This window comes from Nematolebias whitei, chromosome 11 (genome assembly GCF_014905685.2).
Source record: "Nematolebias whitei isolate Nwh7 chromosome 11, NemWhi1, whole genome shotgun sequence".
Lineage (NCBI taxonomy): Eukaryota > Metazoa > Chordata > Actinopteri > Cyprinodontiformes > Rivulidae > Nematolebias > Nematolebias whitei.
This window is the reverse complement of record NC_056508.1, coordinates 37,870,788-37,887,566: the sequence shown is the minus strand read 5'-3', so window position 1 is coordinate 37,887,566 and position 16,779 is coordinate 37,870,788. Positions and strand designations below refer to the sequence as shown.

General features: G+C 37.0%; 1 protein-coding gene across 1 annotated transcript in view; it reads left to right on the top strand.

Annotated features, from left to right (window-relative positions):
• Positions 1-16,779, top strand: part of LOC119417312 (cadherin EGF LAG seven-pass G-type receptor 3) — an 84,574-nt gene that overhangs the window by 40,604 nt on the left and 27,191 nt on the right. The window contains exons 6-11 of the mRNA XM_037684519.1: positions 1,435-1,598; positions 2,534-2,659; positions 4,079-4,248; positions 5,259-5,444; positions 6,869-6,979; positions 7,142-7,310. Of these exons, the coding sequence (XP_037540447.1) occupies positions 1,435-1,598; positions 2,534-2,659; positions 4,079-4,248; positions 5,259-5,444; positions 6,869-6,979; positions 7,142-7,310 (926 nt within the window). The remainder of the gene's footprint in view (positions 1-1,434; positions 1,599-2,533; positions 2,660-4,078; positions 4,249-5,258; positions 5,445-6,868; positions 6,980-7,141; positions 7,311-16,779) is intronic.

Below are 16,779 nucleotides of genomic sequence, written 5' to 3'. Positions count from 1 at the left end.
TAAACACATTTATTTATTTATTTATTTATTTATTTATTATTTTTAATTAATTAATTAATTTTTTTCTTAATTTTCTGGGGTGCTGAGTTAAAATTTAAGAGTGCTTGAGCACCCCCCCAAAAAGAGGCTAAAATTGCCACTGTCTCATCAGTTTATTCTTCACGATGAAGTTCCTTCCTGTTCCTTACTTCCTGCATGCAACATGCATTCTCTGATTTATTCATATCGTTAATATTAAAAGCACTGCGTTGTCCGTTCTGCTTGACCTTGTCAAAACGATGTAGACCGTTCTTCTGATTGATGAGTGTTTTGTCTGTGGCCAAATGGCTCGAGCGACACCACCAAGTGAAATGAACACACATAGTTTATGCATAAACACACTTTCACGAGCAGTCTGTCATTGTGAGGGTGTCTGGCCTGCCTCTATAAGCTCTAATCACGCTGGGCGTGTCCTGTCAGCTCTAAGTGAAGCAGAGAAAAGAGGAACCAGATCAAAGAGGAAGGCCAAAGATGAACACTTCAACACTCCTTTTTTCCATGTATCCATTACAAGCCTCCTCTTGCAGTCTTGACATCCTTTTCTAATGAATCTCCCTCTTGATATTTGCTTTAGCTGTTACTTCTAAGCTCTTGTTTGTTTGACTCCGTCTGGTATTTTTTTTATCTTCTTGGCGTTCTTGAAACATTCTCTGCAGTTGTGTGTTTCTTGGCTCGCAGCACGTATTGTCACAGATCTGAAGAGAAATACACTGCGGAGTTAAATAAACATAATGCTGTTAGACAGACAACATGATGGCTCCTTTTTGTCAGGTTTTTCCCATAACTGTGATATGCTGCCCCCAGAATGCTCTCTTACATTTTCCCTGTTTTTCTCCCGTTTTCCATCGTTCTCATCGTCCACCTTTACTCTCCTCTCAACATTTGTCTTTATTCACTCCTGATCTCTTCTTTGTCCCTCTGCCTCTCCATCTCATATTATTTTAAGTAATTTTAATCTCTCTCACACTATTTCTGGATGTGCGCTATCATCTACAGTGCCTCATGCCTCTTTTCTTTCTGTCTTCTACCTTTTCTTCATCCCTCCAGACATTTGTTGTAACTCGTTTTTAATCTCTGGTTTGTTCGTGTCAGTCTGACACATTTTATTTTTCAACTTTTTAACATCTTTCTTTGTTAGTTTCACGTTTCTTCTGGAAAGATCTTGGCTGTCTGTTTTATTAAAGATTTAACTAGTGTTCCCTGAACCTTGCTCCTTTAAAGTCTTTGATGACACATTTAATCTCTATTTAAAAAAAATCCCTTCGCCTCTCTCGTACATGTAGGTTTCATATTTTCCTACGCTCCTCTTTTCATCCTTCTCCTCATCCTTGGGAAATAATCCTGTATTTCAGTCCTTACTCTCTTTCCTTTCTCATTCCTATACTCTTTTTTTAGGTCTTTGGATCTGACCGGTCCATTATTTCTTGGTGGAGTTCCCAATGTGCCAGACAACTTCCCCTTCGGCACCCGGGAGTTTATCGGCTGTATGAAGGACCTGCATGTGGACAACCGGGCCATGGATCTTGCTGGATTTATTGCTAACAACGGAACAATTCCTGGTCAGCATTACAAATCCATTTTTATTGTTTTGAATAATTACATGTTCAAAATATTTTGTATCAGAAAAAGCATTTTGGTCCTCATTTGATTTTTAAGTCTGATTTTCTTTAAGCTATAATTAAAAACATGTGCATTTAACAAAAAAATCGAAGAGTTAGAATCCCAATACAGTTCAAATCAATAATTTCATGTGACTTTCACTCAGCAGTGGATACTTTTCCATGCTGTTGCTTAAATATTTTTAAAAAGGTGATGTAAACTTAACCTTCCTTAAAGTCACAAGACTTTCCTCGCTTGCTAAAAATAAAATTGCATGTCTTTGTTTATTCTTATGCAAATACTAAGGCATGGTATTTGGGCTATTTAGGGTACACATTACTTGAGAAAAGGGTCTCATATTCATAGTAAAACTATAAAATCTCAATTTACTGTTTATTTTTTAATTTGTAAAGGAATGATTCCCCTTTACTTTGCAAGGTTGACTCAAACACAGTTTGAAGAAACAAACAAAACATTTTAATTTTTTTCAATAAGAACAGACTTTAATTTTGAAGAGTATCTGTTTGTCATTTTGAACCATAGTGTTTCCCCCTACTGTATTGAACTTTCTCCCAAGTCTGTTTTTTTTTTATTAAACCTCCATTTACCCCCAAAATCTTATTTTTTTATACAATATTATGATCAACACACTGATGTATGAATGAAAAAAAAAATCTTGCAACAATGCTTTTGTTAATGTTAATAGCCAACATTTTGCATGAACATTTAGGTCCATTTCATTGGAGTAAATGAAATGATCACAAATGGAGATCCTGCTGGTGACCCAGGATCATTATATTTGTGCAACTACCATAAGTTACATTAATTGTATAAATTTGTGGAGATGCACCTCCAATTTGTTCAGAAACTTTATAGATCTGTGTTATACCTACAGGTTGCAGTGCTAAACTCCCCTTCTGTAAATCCAACCCATGTCAGAATGGAGGGACCTGCAGCGTGAGCTGGGAGACGTTCTCCTGTGACTGTCCAATAGGATACGGAGGGAAGGACTGCAGCCACTGTGAGAACTTTAATCTCTTTATATGCTCATCTGGACAACAGGGTGCATTAAAAACCATTAGTAGTCCTAGTTCAGTTTAGTTTTCGGTGAGACCATGCATTAATAATAACTAAGAAATTACTAAAACATCAACAGATCAGATAAAGTCTTAGTAATTAATTTGCACTATCAAGACTGCTATTTTTGTTTCCTTTCTTGTTCCTCCACTCAAACACCATGTGACATCTCTATATTTGTGCTTTTCTTGTTTCTTAAACATATTTCTAGCTGCCCTGTTTTTTTTACATGTCTGTTAATGCTTTTATGCAGGGAGCTGATTGTACATGTGGGACCCATAATCATGAACAAATTAAAGTCTAGACAAGTTTGACCCTATATGGATGTAATTACAGAAACAAAGGGAATGTATGGGGAAAGTTCAATGGCATTTAATAGGGAGACTAAACTCTGCATGTGGGAGATAAACACAGCATATTTGGTTTAATTCCATGTTTTTAATTGAGCACAGATAAACTCTGACTTGATTTCTTATGTGAGTGGACAGTCTGCTGCCCGGGTGGATTCAGGCAGGGTTTAATTGGTTTTTATTTACTGACACTTCTCGATTGTGAGCTCAGACGTCCAACTCTAAAGGGAAATCATGTGGCAAAAGGCCCTTGTGGCATAAAGTGACTTTTGTTTACCTCAAAGATAAACACTTGCGGGTTCCTGCACTTTTTTGTCTTCCTGTTTTGTTTCAAATTTTGTTCAAATTTAGTATTTTTTTATTCACTTTTTTTGAAGTGGTTCCTGAATTTGGTGTTAAGATCATATTGTAGGTCATGAAACATGAAGTGTGAGGTCTTGAGATGATCTACAAAAATCAAATTACCTTTAAAAATAATTGTCAATAACAAAAGTAGCAAATGTAGTCTTGGCTGTTACAAAGAGATACAAAATACTCATCATAAATGAATAAAATAACACTGGCTTATAAGCATTGTTTGTTTAGTTCATCCTAAAACAGCTGCAATCGCAAGTCTCTTCCTCACTTTTACTTTGTGGGTCAAAAGTTTATAAATGTATTAACCACTGTAATAGATCACATTTATTTCATACTTTACAGTGGAGAAAAAGGAACATTTGGAAATCACTAAGGAACTGCACCTAAACCTCAAATCCATAAGTCAAGTTCAAGTCAATTTTATTGTCATTTCCATCACATGTGGTACATGAGGTGGAACAAAATTATGTACTCAGGGTCCCACTTACACCCAAAAAATAGCAAAAATATAAAGTATAAAATAATATAATTTTATCCTGCAAATCCTAACAATTTTAAAACTAAACATCTCAAATTATCTAATACTTTGGTAAACAACTAAAGGCTGTTCTGGAAAAATGCATTTTTAACAGTTATTTCCCTCTCGCTCTCTTCAGCCATGCCACACCCACACCGCTTCCTCGGTAACAGCGCCCTCTGGTGGGACCTGAAGAATCACGTGACCATCTCCACACCCTGGTACCTGGGCCTGGTGTTCAGAACCAGAGCGCGTGAGGGGACGCTGCTGCAGGCCCAGGCTGGCCAGTACACCAGTCTGTTGTTTCAGGTTGGAGCGGGCACAAACGCACAGATGCTGCCATCCGTCATTTCTGTTTCTGACATTAGTGCCAAACTCACCAAAACGTGTAACATTTGTACACATTTATAAAACGCAGTGTCAAAATACAATTTCAGTGCTGGAAGATGTTCAGCGAAACTTTTAACTGGGCTGGTGTCAAGCTGCCTCATCTCACATGATAATGGTGCAAAACTCTTAACCCTTGATGTGCATGTTTTATTATCTTAACTTTTGTGATTTTTAACATCTGACCATATTATGTACTTTTACCTCATACTCCTGATCATTCAGAAGCAGCAGCAAAATGAAATAAATTCAAGAACTGTGCACATCAAAGTATGCAAACAAATGGCTGCAGTTCAGATCCATGCACTCTTGAATGGAAAAAATGCAAACTAGCATATTCTTTTATTTTAAACCTCTTTTTTGCTTACCGTATTTTTCGGACTATAAGGCGCACCGGATTATAAGGTGCAATATCAATGAACGGGTCTGTTTTCATACATAAGACGCATTAAGTGAAAGAAAACAGTCAGGTAAGTCAAACTTTATTTAACTCATCCAAAAATAACCACATAAAATCAGTTTGAGGTCAGTAAGCACAACCAGAATTAAAACATAAGGCGAAACGGATTAAAAGGCTCACTGTCGATTTTTTTTTTTTCTTTTCGAAAATTAAAGGATTTTAAGTGCGCCTTATAGTCCCAAAAATACAGTAGATCAACTGTGATGACTGCCGGGGTTGTAATTCAGTTCAATTCATTTTTTTAAATACAAAAAGTAATGTAGCCTGATGTGTTGAGTAGTGTTGCTGTAGTTTACTTCATTTAGTTATAATGCAGTTTTTCATTATTTATGGTTATATTAAAAAGACACTCTATAAGCACTCAGTATATAAACATAGTGATAAATCATTTTAGTTTTTTTTTCCTCTCTCTGACTCATGTGTTTTGCTTTTCTGATGTTTCGGCGAACATCTGTTCTTACATCTCCCACAGGTGATAAATGGTCAACTGGTGTTCTCAATAACCCACGGCTCAACCCGACCAGTGCGCTTACGTTTGGATCAGGTTCAAGTGGCAGATGGTCGGTGGCACGACCTCCAGCTGGAGCTGCGAGACGTTCGGAGTGGCCGTGAAATGCGCTACGTTGCCACACTGCGGCTAGACTTTGGACTCTATCAGGTAATAGTCACCATTCAGATGTCGCCACAGCTGCTGAGACACCCAATTATAAGCTGTTGACAAAGTGCATTATTTAAAATTTAAACGGAAATCATTAAATACAGACGTGAACTTTCTGCAAAGATGATATTCAAAGACAAATGAGGTGGAAAAACTTCTTGCTCAGTAAAATTATTATTTTTTAAATGATGCTAAGAATTTTTACATATTTTGCTCATTTTTAAGATACATTACCAACTATCAAATCGACACAGACAACTGTTTTATACACAAGTTTTCTTTATATAGCATCAGAGGCATTAAATTGTGGGACACTAATCCTAGTAGTTCTCTTAATCTCTAGTGGAAATTACTGTCAGATTAAACAGGACGATGTGTGCTTGGTGTATGTACCGGTGTATATATGAGGTCATATGAAGTAGTTGCTGCACATATGCAGCAATTAGACTTGCACAGAGAAAAACGCAAATGCATCATCATTTTTTGACCTGCTTGAAGTAAAATAAACATTTTTTCCTTGAATTATTTCCCATTACATAATGCCTTTTATCATTAGTTGCCCTTACCTAAGCCATTATGCAAAGTGCTCAGCGTAACTCAGAATAATAGGCACAGGAAGTGTTTGTAGGAAAATACATATATTGAACATCACAGCAGAATATTAAACAGGATTTAAAAAAATCTGTGTGCAGCTGTCCTTTAGCATAAGTATTTTCCACAGCTGCTTAAGTGATAAACAAAAGTAATTGATTTTGTATTTATAATAAAAATATTGACTTTCTTTTTAGTGAAAGTGCATTGTTTTCCATTTTTATGATTAATTGTATCTTTTTGATTTGGTTCAGTCTCCTCCACTCCTCTTCATTTTGACTGACACAAGACTCAAAATAATATTTTTGCACTCAACTCGTGTCAGTTCAAATGAGAAAATAAGGAACAGCCAATATTTTCAACCTTACTTATGTAGTACATTTGATGTATACTACTACAAATTAAAGGCGTACAACTTCTTGACAGAATGCAGGCCATCTGTTGCCATTCAGAGTCTTAGAATATAGGATGTCCAATATGTTGGCACATGAGTTGTAGCCCTTTTGGTCAAAACTTGAACATAATCTTATGCCTAATCTCATGCAATATTGTGAGATATCTATTCACACTACGTGTTGATGATGACTCTCAGCTACTACCACACCCAGTTGTAAATCAGTATCTGTAAAATTGGCTGAACTTAAGACATTTTTGTGTTTTCTAAGGACAGTTGTGAGTCTGATATTACTTTAACAAACCAATTACAGTCTATGAGGTCAAATAATGGTATTCAATGTTCCCATTTGAGTTTGCATATAGCTATTAATAAATAATGTCTGGCCGATCAGTTTCCATCTCACCACCACCTGTCTGACTCTGTCTCTCCCCATCAGGGAACAGTGATAGTAGGAAATGAGATTCATGGTTTGAAGGTGAAACATCTGCATGTCGGAGGAGTGCTGGGCTCCGGTGAGGTTCAGAATGGAATTAAAGGATGCATACAGGTGAAGATTAATGGACCGACTGTTTTATTTTTTTTATGGATGGGTAGATGAATGTTTTAATGTCTTGTTTTTAAGTGATGGAAGTAAAGAACGAGTCTTGAATGGATGCATTTTCTCTGCTGTTTTATAACTCTCTTCAACATAAACCATTTCTGTCGACAGGGTGTTCGATTAGGTGTAAGGCCAGACGCCCCTGCCCTCCCCCGTCCATCCAGAGCAGTCAAAGTGGAGACTGGTTGTAATGTCGCCAACCACTGCGTCTCGTCTCCTTGCCCGGCTCACAGTCACTGTACGGACCTCTGGGAGCGGCACACCTGCGTATGTGAACCTGGTGAGTGAAAAATACAGATTTTTAGAATTTTCTATGAGTGAGAAATGTAAGTGTGATGTTTGTTAAAGGTCCAGCTGTGGAAAAACAACAAGTTTTACACTTTTTTGGTTACATATTACTGTAAAAATATTATAAAACACAGACGCAATAAGAAATGCAAGCAACAGACAAGAATACCGTCTTTTCTGCCGTACACGTCGTTCCGGTGTATCAGTCCAAAAATGTCTCAAAGTGGGAAAAAACATAAGTCGCATCTATTTTGTGTTTACATGCATCCGAAGGATCCCCCCCCCCCCACCCTCCCGAATCCGCTGTAGTTACCATGCAAAGTCATTAGATGGCGTTGTGAATTTTGTACCTTCACCTAATGCACATGCGTGCTGCCTTGGCACGCTCCTTTCCTGTGAGCTAAAAAGCTCAGCTAACAACAATTTAACAAGTAAAAGCTGGATTTTGGCTGGATTGTGGATAAGAGTTGACAGATTTGACGCCAAGCGGGACCGCTTCGTCTAACAGCTCGACACCGGTCGCTGAGTGGACTAGAACCGAATCGACGATGTCGGACTTTACTCCGTGATAATCAGTAGCCGTTTTACAGCAGGTAAATCAACGTTCTTAACAATGTTAGTTTGTGTTTACTTCGGTTACAAAACAACCAACTGAGTTTTTATTTTTTCCTGAAAGAAGAAGAAGCTGTCCTCCCATCAGGTGGACCGGTTCTGAACGAGGCTCGGCAAGGTGCAGTGCAGGAGGACATCAAAGAGAGATGTTGGATGAACTATTTGTTTAAAATTCCCCTCATTTCTTTTATTCAAGCCATTCAATGTGTTAAGCTGCATTAATCAAAGGAGTGACAGCCTGAACGAGCCAGATGAACAACGTGGGACTTCCATACCGGATGAAAACAAGAGTCCAGTTGTTCATTAACGTAGTTTACAGTTAACTTGTTTTAATAGTGTGTTCAGTTTAATTATCAGTGTTTGTGTGACATACAGTTTGTGGCGTTGAATAAATAAATAAAAATTAAACCTGATGTCTTCATTTTCATCTTTAGTGTTCACGCTATATGTTTAGCATCATTTTAAATTTGAATTACATAATGTCCAGATAGCTTCATTTATCTCAGAGCTTCGTTATATCTCTCACACTAACATAAATACTGTTTATTATTATTAAACTGTTGTTACTTAGCACATTTAGTATGTTATAGTGTAGCGCGATGTGTTTGCGTGCCTCATTCTATAAACAGCGACATTAGAACTGGATCAGACTGTGTCTCTTCCAACACAGATGTCGGTCACAGCACCCAGAATCTGACCAAGATTAACTATCACTATTAACTATTAAAATATATTCCATCAGTCGTAGTTCTGAAAGCAGTGTATCCGCCGCCATGTTGATAGAAATATAGCGTCTGTCCGCGCGTGTGTGCGCGCATGTGGTTTAACACAAAGCCTCAGCGGGAGATGTTTACATTATCAGCGGGGGGTCAGCGAAAAACCTCCACTCAGAAACCTCCGGATTCAAAGAGGGGGGCCACTGGTGTCGTGTAAATGATCAGCAGAACCGCAGAGAGAAAGCTGCGGACGCACTCAAAATATGCGCCGTGTAAACAGCCGTTGAATGAATGTTTGTGTGTTTGTGTGTGTGTGTAGGGGGGTTGCAGTAGTTGCCAAAAGCCTAGAGTGCCCTCTCGCGCCTCTAGTGGCTGCAAATGGTAATGTTTAATCTAGTGCATGTCAGAATGAATGAAAGCGTCAGATGTCAGTCAAAAAAATGGGTTATGAATATGGAAAAAAAAACATATTAGTCGCTTCGTTGTAGAAGTCACAGGACTTGCAAATTTATGCAAAAAGGTGCAACTTATATGCAAGAAAATATGGTAGTTGGTTTATGGGCTGCAGTGAGGAAAAACAGGAACAAACTTTTATTTCAGTGTGGCTTTTAAATGTAAAGCCAGATCATGTCACAAGATAGTTGATATTTGTGTTTGTTCAAGTCTTGATTTCAAAATCTTTATAAACACAATTAATAATTTATCCTTTTGTAATATATCTAACAAAATTATGTCAGGTCCTCTGGATGGATAGAAAAAGTTAAAAAAATGAAAATATTTCAGTCAATATTTCCAACATTACTTCTGTAGTATAGTTGACATAGTGTAGTGTAGTATGACATATGCAGGATATATACATACATTTCACGGGTTCTTCATTTTTCTGACTGTGTAAATGTCGTGCATTGAATTTAACAGAAATGTAACGAGAGACGTTATTTATCTTTGACCCATCAAAATGAATGCGGTCATTTATTTGCAGAATCAAAGTTTAACATCAAACATTTACATTAATTTGGCAAAATATGAAAACAATAACATGGCTAGTTTCACAGGAAGTGGTAACAATACGGCGATTGTCCTCACTTTTCAGCAGAAACAGACATCAATCACACGGCGGTGATTGAGAAACTTTGCTCCAGACATTTCTAAAAATATCTGTGATGATTTTAGGAGAAAGGAGAGTTTAAAGATGGAAAATGGAGATTTATCTTACAGAGAGATGTGTGAGGGAATTTATCTGTTTGGCCAGAACGGGCACGCTCCTTCAGATCTCAGCTTGGACACGGTACGCTTGGTCGAAATAGAACTTTTACCTGGTTGATGATAGATCAGGTCGGCGTGAAGTCCTTCTTTTGACTCTTTCAGCGTCTCCGTTGAGAACAGCTAAAATACTTTTAGGAGTCGTGTGAGGTTATCCAAACAGAAGTTATAATTCCCAAAATCGTCTCTGGATTCTGGATTCCAATAGAAGCATCCTGGACGCCTGCGTTAGCATCCAAGAACTCTGAACTCTTTAACTCTCTTCAGAGAGTTAAAGTCTGGAACACTTCTCCAGGAAAACTTTCAAGCTCTGAAAAACTCCGCTCGGCTGAACTGGGAAGTCGCCACATTTAAATGGGTTCGACTTCCGGGTCATTTGAGAGCTTTCTGATTGGTCGATGGACCAGAACAGAGGTGTGGTTTGTGATGTAAGGTGTTATGGAAAGTCAAGGATTGTTTTAGTGACAGACAGAAAGATTATTGGAGAACTTCAGACTTCGTGGAGTCAAACTCTCCTGTATCTTCTGTAAAAGTTAAACATGACATTTCTTTTCAGTAAACTTTTTAGTTGACCGAAACCTGAACTTTAACACACTTACAAACTTGCTCATTGAAGACAGAAAAATCAAGAAATGCATATTACCCTGATTTCTTCTTTGAATGAGGAATAAAAATCATTACTTACTGTTTATGTAAATAAAAATGAGTAGTTCTCTTCAACCTGTAAACATTGTTTGAACTAACACAATTTGATTATCAAAACATTTGTAAAATAGTAATGATCATAGAGAATTGTCTTTTCTACTTGATTAATTCAAGAAAGAAAGTCTCCGGATGGGTCAAACTGTATTTCTGGATGCAGATCAATGAAATGACAGTTTCTGTCCATCTGGTCAGTTTTGACATAGGCCTAGTCCACTACAGTAGATAGCATAGACACAATTTATTTTTATTTTTTACTTTTTCCATCCGTCCAGAGGACCTGACTTAACTTTGTTAAAAATTTCTACCTGAATTATTGAGCATGCATCAGGATCTTTTGTAATATAACTAAACCTCTAAAATGTGTGGATTCTGCTAATTAACCTGTGAAAGAATCCATAAAAGTAAGAAAAAAGATTAGTTATCTTCTTAATGTTTGCAAGATGAGGCATCCTCTTGGCCAGGGAAATGAATTTGTTTTCAACATGGTGAAAACTTACACATTTTTGAAAGTGGATGTAAAGAAAAAGACGTGTCTGAAGGCAGTGAGAAGGAAGCCAACTCATTTACTAGAAGAAAGGAAATAATTAGTGCCCACATCTGCTTAGTCTGCCAGCCAGCACCGTTATTGGGTTAAACTAATATTTGAATTAACACAATGAGTCCTCATACACTGGAGACCAAGAGAAAGAGACTGAGTTCAGGCTAATTTCCAAATTTTCATAGTAAGGTGAATCTAATGAGGAAGATTTGTTGTATGGGGGAAAACAAAGTTAAGAGAAACAAAAGATTGGGGTGAAATAGAAGAGAGAAAGGGGAAATTATTGTGTTTATAGAGCAATGGAGGGAAATAAAACAATATTTATTTTTTCAAAGCAGAACATAGGCACAAATTAATGATTAATGAGTTGAAAAAGACACGTGACAGAAGCAGTATAAAAATAAATAGCCAGTTTTGTGGCAAGAAAATATGGAGCACAAGAAGATCAAACCAAACAGCCTGAAAACACTGGTGACACATTTGGGAATTAATGTACAAAGAAGCACACAAAAAAGTGCAAAAATGAAGATGACAGCTGCACACACAACAGAGAAACGAGTGTGAAAACAGGAGGCAGAATGTGGAGTGACATCTGATCATAATTTGGAGATTCATGAGCAGCAGCTCATTAAACTGCTGCAGTTCAGTTCTGCAGGTATCAATTAAACATGCAACTGAGCAGGGACGAGAAAGACAAATTATTCTTATCCATAATTAAAGGAAAAGTAAAACGTTTGGGTGTCGTGAGGACAAAATACTTGAAGATTAAAAAAAAGCAGAACAGAGAGGAAATTCTGGTGCCATTTTTAACATCAGTTTTAAAGGTCAGATCGTTTTATAACTTTTTATGAATTTCATTTTCTTCCCTTTCTCTCCCAGATCTTTATTTCTGCCATATCATCAAAATGTATTTAATGAAGTTCACTGATTTAAAAAAATAAATAAAATAAAATGAGTTATTTATTCATTGTAAGACTTTTTTCTTCATCAATACAACTGAAGAACTCTGAGTGCCTGGTTGATAAGTGTAACTTATTAAAAGTTAAACACATCAAATCTGTATTAGTCTTTGCACTTTTCTGCAAACAGAACTGCACAGAAAACAATGATAATTAATGCTTTTAAAGACACACTGTTGCTTTGTGGTGTCGGAGCCCCTGGTAAAACCTAAATATTCAACCTTAAAAAAATACAACTTGCTTTGGTGTGACTGGTGACTATTTTAACACGAAACACAAAGTTCAGTTTTAGTCGCAGTCTTGCAACTCAAAATTGGAAGACTTATTTTTAAAGGAGTGTGTTTTTTGGTTATTTTAGTTTACTATTTGTATAATAATAATAATAATAATAATAATAATAATAATAATAATAATAATAATAATAATAATAATAATAATAATAATCATACATTTTATTTGTATAGCGTTTTTCTAAAAAATCAAAGATGCTTTACATGAGTTAAAAAAATTAAATCAACAATGCATAACACATAAAACAGTAAAACATTTAAAAAGGGAAAATATAAACATTAAAAGCAATTTTAAACAGGTGGGATTTAAGTTCTTTCTTAAAGTGGAGAGATCGGAGCAGGCACAAAGCCGTTGGGGCAGTGAGTTCCAGAGGGTGGGGGCAGCGATTAAGAAGGTTCTGTCTCCCCAGGTTCAGAACTTGGTGCTACAGGGGAGAGACAGAAGTTTGGCATCGGAGGAGAAGAGGGAATGAGAAGGAGTGTGGTAATGGAGTAGGTTGGTCAGGTATGGAGGGGCCAGATTATGGAAGGCTTTGAATGTGATGAGGAGGATTTTGAAATGGATGCGCTGAGTGACAGGGAGCCAATGGAGTTTCTGCAGGAGAGGAGTGATATGTTTACAGGAGCAGGTGTGGGCGAGAAGGCGGACAGTAGAGTTTTGATTATATTGCAGTTTGTTGAGAGTTTTGGATGGTGTATTGTACAAAATGCTATTACAATAGTCGATTCTGAATGTGACATAGGCATGGATTAGGATTTCAGCAGTGGAGAAAGTGAGTGATGGGCTGAGTCGTGCTATGTTTTTGAGATGGTATAATACCATCCGAGTTATCTGTTTGACGTGTGATTCTAATGAAAGAGTGGAGTCAAGAAGAATACCAAGATCACGAATGAGTGAGGATGGAGTGAGAGTGATGTTGTCAAAGTTGAGGCAGAAGTTTTGAGTGGATTTGGTATTGTTTGGACCAATGATGAGTATGTCAGTTTTGTCAGTATTTAATTTGAGAAAATTGTGCTTCATCCAGATTTTGATGTCAGTTAAGCAATGGGTGAGGGTGGAGTGGACATTTGGGTTTATGTATGTAGTAGAAATGTAAATCTGTATGTCATTGGCATAGCAGTGGAAATGGAGGCCATGACGACAGATGATATTACCAAGGGGGAGGATGTAAAGGATGAAAAGGAGAGGACCAAGCACTGAACCTTGGGGAACACCCTGATAGAGGGGTTATGGACAGGGCGGAGCCAGTGATATTCAGGTTGGACTTGAATTATGTTTGTATTTTAGCTGCAAATTTCTTGTTTAAAGCAGATAATTTTATTTTATTATTGATCATCAGTCTGGTTTTATAACAGGACGTAAGTATTGCAGTTTACTTTTTTCTTTCATTTTATATTTTTATTTTTTATTAGAGAAGATCTCCTGTTGGTCATGGTAAAAGTAAAAATAAAGTTAGCAACGAGAGAAAACTTCATGAAAATGGATGCATATGATCAAAGAAAAACTGGAGAGACTTAAAAAAGAAATGCATGTGTTGAACGGATGATATATAGTGTAAGAGTGATAAAACCGCAGGCCCGACCGACAGCATGGGAAGGAAGCTGAGAAGATCCCTGTAGCATCCTTCACCAGCCCGCAAGCTAATGCTAACATCCTGACTCATTACCATGAAGCCCAAACACAGAATAAGAACACACACAGATCTCTTCACACCTAGATAAGATTCCAAATACACGCACACACACACACCAATCTGCAGACTCAGTGCGGTTGTGCTTTTTTTTTTTTACTGTAAAATCATTTACTGTGCCGCTCCCATTAGCATTATGTTTCATCAGCACAATACGCATTAAAAATTGAAACTGTTTGTAATGAATGCTGCTTAAAGATAAATCAAACTTTAATACAAACAGATTGAGGATAAAAGAGAAGAGGTAGACTCTGAATAATTCCCTTTCATTTGAGTGTTTGTGTGTTTTAGCCTGGTGCTGAGACTAGCTTAATGAGTCTCACACAACTGGCAACACATTTGATTTAAGTAATGCAGCCTGCATAGAAAACCCATTCCTTTACATACAGGCCTCAACTTCTACACCATAACTTCCTCTGATTCGCACAGATACATGGTGTGCATGACAAAGCATAAAGATGCATGCCTTCTGAACAGCTTGCTGTGTGCCTGTAAGCATGCCATATTCAAGCTGACATGTGCCTAATGAACATGGCAGTTTCATCCAGTTGCTACAGGCTAATTTGCTGTGGACAAACATTTTAAAATGATAAATTACAACTGTGTTTTCATCTACTTGATTTTCTTCAGTTGTTTAAAAACTAAACCAATGACAAAGCAGAGACCGAGAACACTCATAAGTGCTTTTTAGTGCAGGAAGGAGTCATTAATTTTACTACTTTGTTGCAACTGAAAGCAACAAAGAAGAAATATTTCTGCTAATACAATTTGACCGAGAAGTTCAATGTATAAAGTTATGTTTCGGGTATAGTGTGAGGTTGTGGTGTATTAGTGTCTGTTCCTCTGGGAGAAAAAGGTTAGAAGAAAATGATTTATGAGCTTCACGTTGCATTTGCTGTGTTTGAACCTGCAATAGAACCCAAAGATCCTCCAGGTGCTGAATCAGGGTAAATTTGTTCTCTATGACAAACGACTCAATTCTTAGGAAAGCCACTTATTGACCCGGTTTGATATCAGTATTAGAAATGTTCTGGTAGACCGCCATCACGGATATGTGAATTATTCTATAATGAAACTTGAAAAATTGTTTGGTGAGTGATCTCCCCTTCCAGCACAGCTATTACTCAACTTTAAGTCAACAGAAAGTTTGACTGTTTGACGGCGCATCAAAACTTAGTACTGAAGATTTCAGTTACCGGTCCGAGATTTAATATGAGGCAATATGAGGTCTTTGAAGAATTTTTCACATAAAATATCACAGTTTTACTCAAGCTCTCCAAGTAGTTTAAAAAAGATTATAGCTGAACATTTATTTATTTAAAAAAAAGTTATACAGTAGTTCTTTGGTTATCGCGAGGATTATGTTCCAAATACCATCGCGATAGGTGGAAAATCACGAAGTAGGAACGCTATATTTATTTTAGTATTTATATATATTTTAAGGCTTTATAAATGCTTCCCACACTCTTGCAATATCTTTAATAATGTTCTAAATTCTTAAACCTTCATAATTTTAACAACATGAGTATATGTACTGTACAGTACTGCAAACATTTACAAAGGTACTCACCAGTGAAGATACTATTACACCTTGAAGGATGACTTGAGCTTCAGGGTTATTTGAGATTTTCCTGCCAGTTCTATGTTCTTAATAGATGGATCATTACTTCTGACTTTACATTGTAAAACTATTTTTACCACCTCAGTTTTGCCACTAGTGTTTGCTACTTCCATTGCTGTTCTTTGAATCGCGGCAGAAAGCAGAGGCCGGAAGCAGTGTTGGCTTCTGGGCTGTGTAGTTCTTTTGACTTGCATTACAGTGTAGGCTTATTGAAAGAGAACTACAAAATGGCAGCGCCTGTCCGAAGTATTGTTTTGTTTTATGTCCTATTGGTTGGTTTCCGCTCCCGTTAACTCTTTATCCCGTACCGTCCCAATCGCGTGAGTAATATTAAAGTTGGTAGTCGTGTGTCATGTACAAACTTGCGTTGAAAACCCACGAAAGAGTGAATCTGCGAATGTCGAACCGCGAAGTATCGAGGTACTACTGTAATGACTAAAAAGTATGTGATCCTTTAAGAGTAGTAATATTTTGAGAGGAAGAATTAGAGCCAGTTCTTGTTCATCAGAACAGAAACATGATTTATATGCATCTATCCTGCATCTGAGTTGATTAAAATAAAGTGGAACTTCATTTTGTTTAAATGATGCAATGCAATGACAGGCGTTTAATTTGCCTACTCTCGTTTGTTAGACTTTATTCTAGCTGATCATCTTTAAGGTATTTAGCATGGATATAGTAAATAAATAATTAAAAATGATGTTTAGAGTGTCATTTATTTGCTGTTCAAAGCAGTTTACTGTCCTGGCATGAGGTTGTTGCAAGCAGTCAAATCCAGTCTGTTTTCTTACAAAGTAATTTGTCTCTATTCAATCCATAAATGTATTTGGAAACACATGAAACTAAAGGATAATTTGGTGAACAGATGGCTTATTGAACTTACAACCAAATCATATATAAAACAAAACACTCTGAATGTCCATAAAGCTCAGTAAGCTAAACTTGTCCAACAAACTCTTTGAACCTTTCTCTGGGAGGCAACAGCATATTTCCACACATGCGATGCATCAGTCTTTGTTCTTACTGTACAGGCTCAAGCCTCTTTCTTTGTCTTTCTGTCACAAAC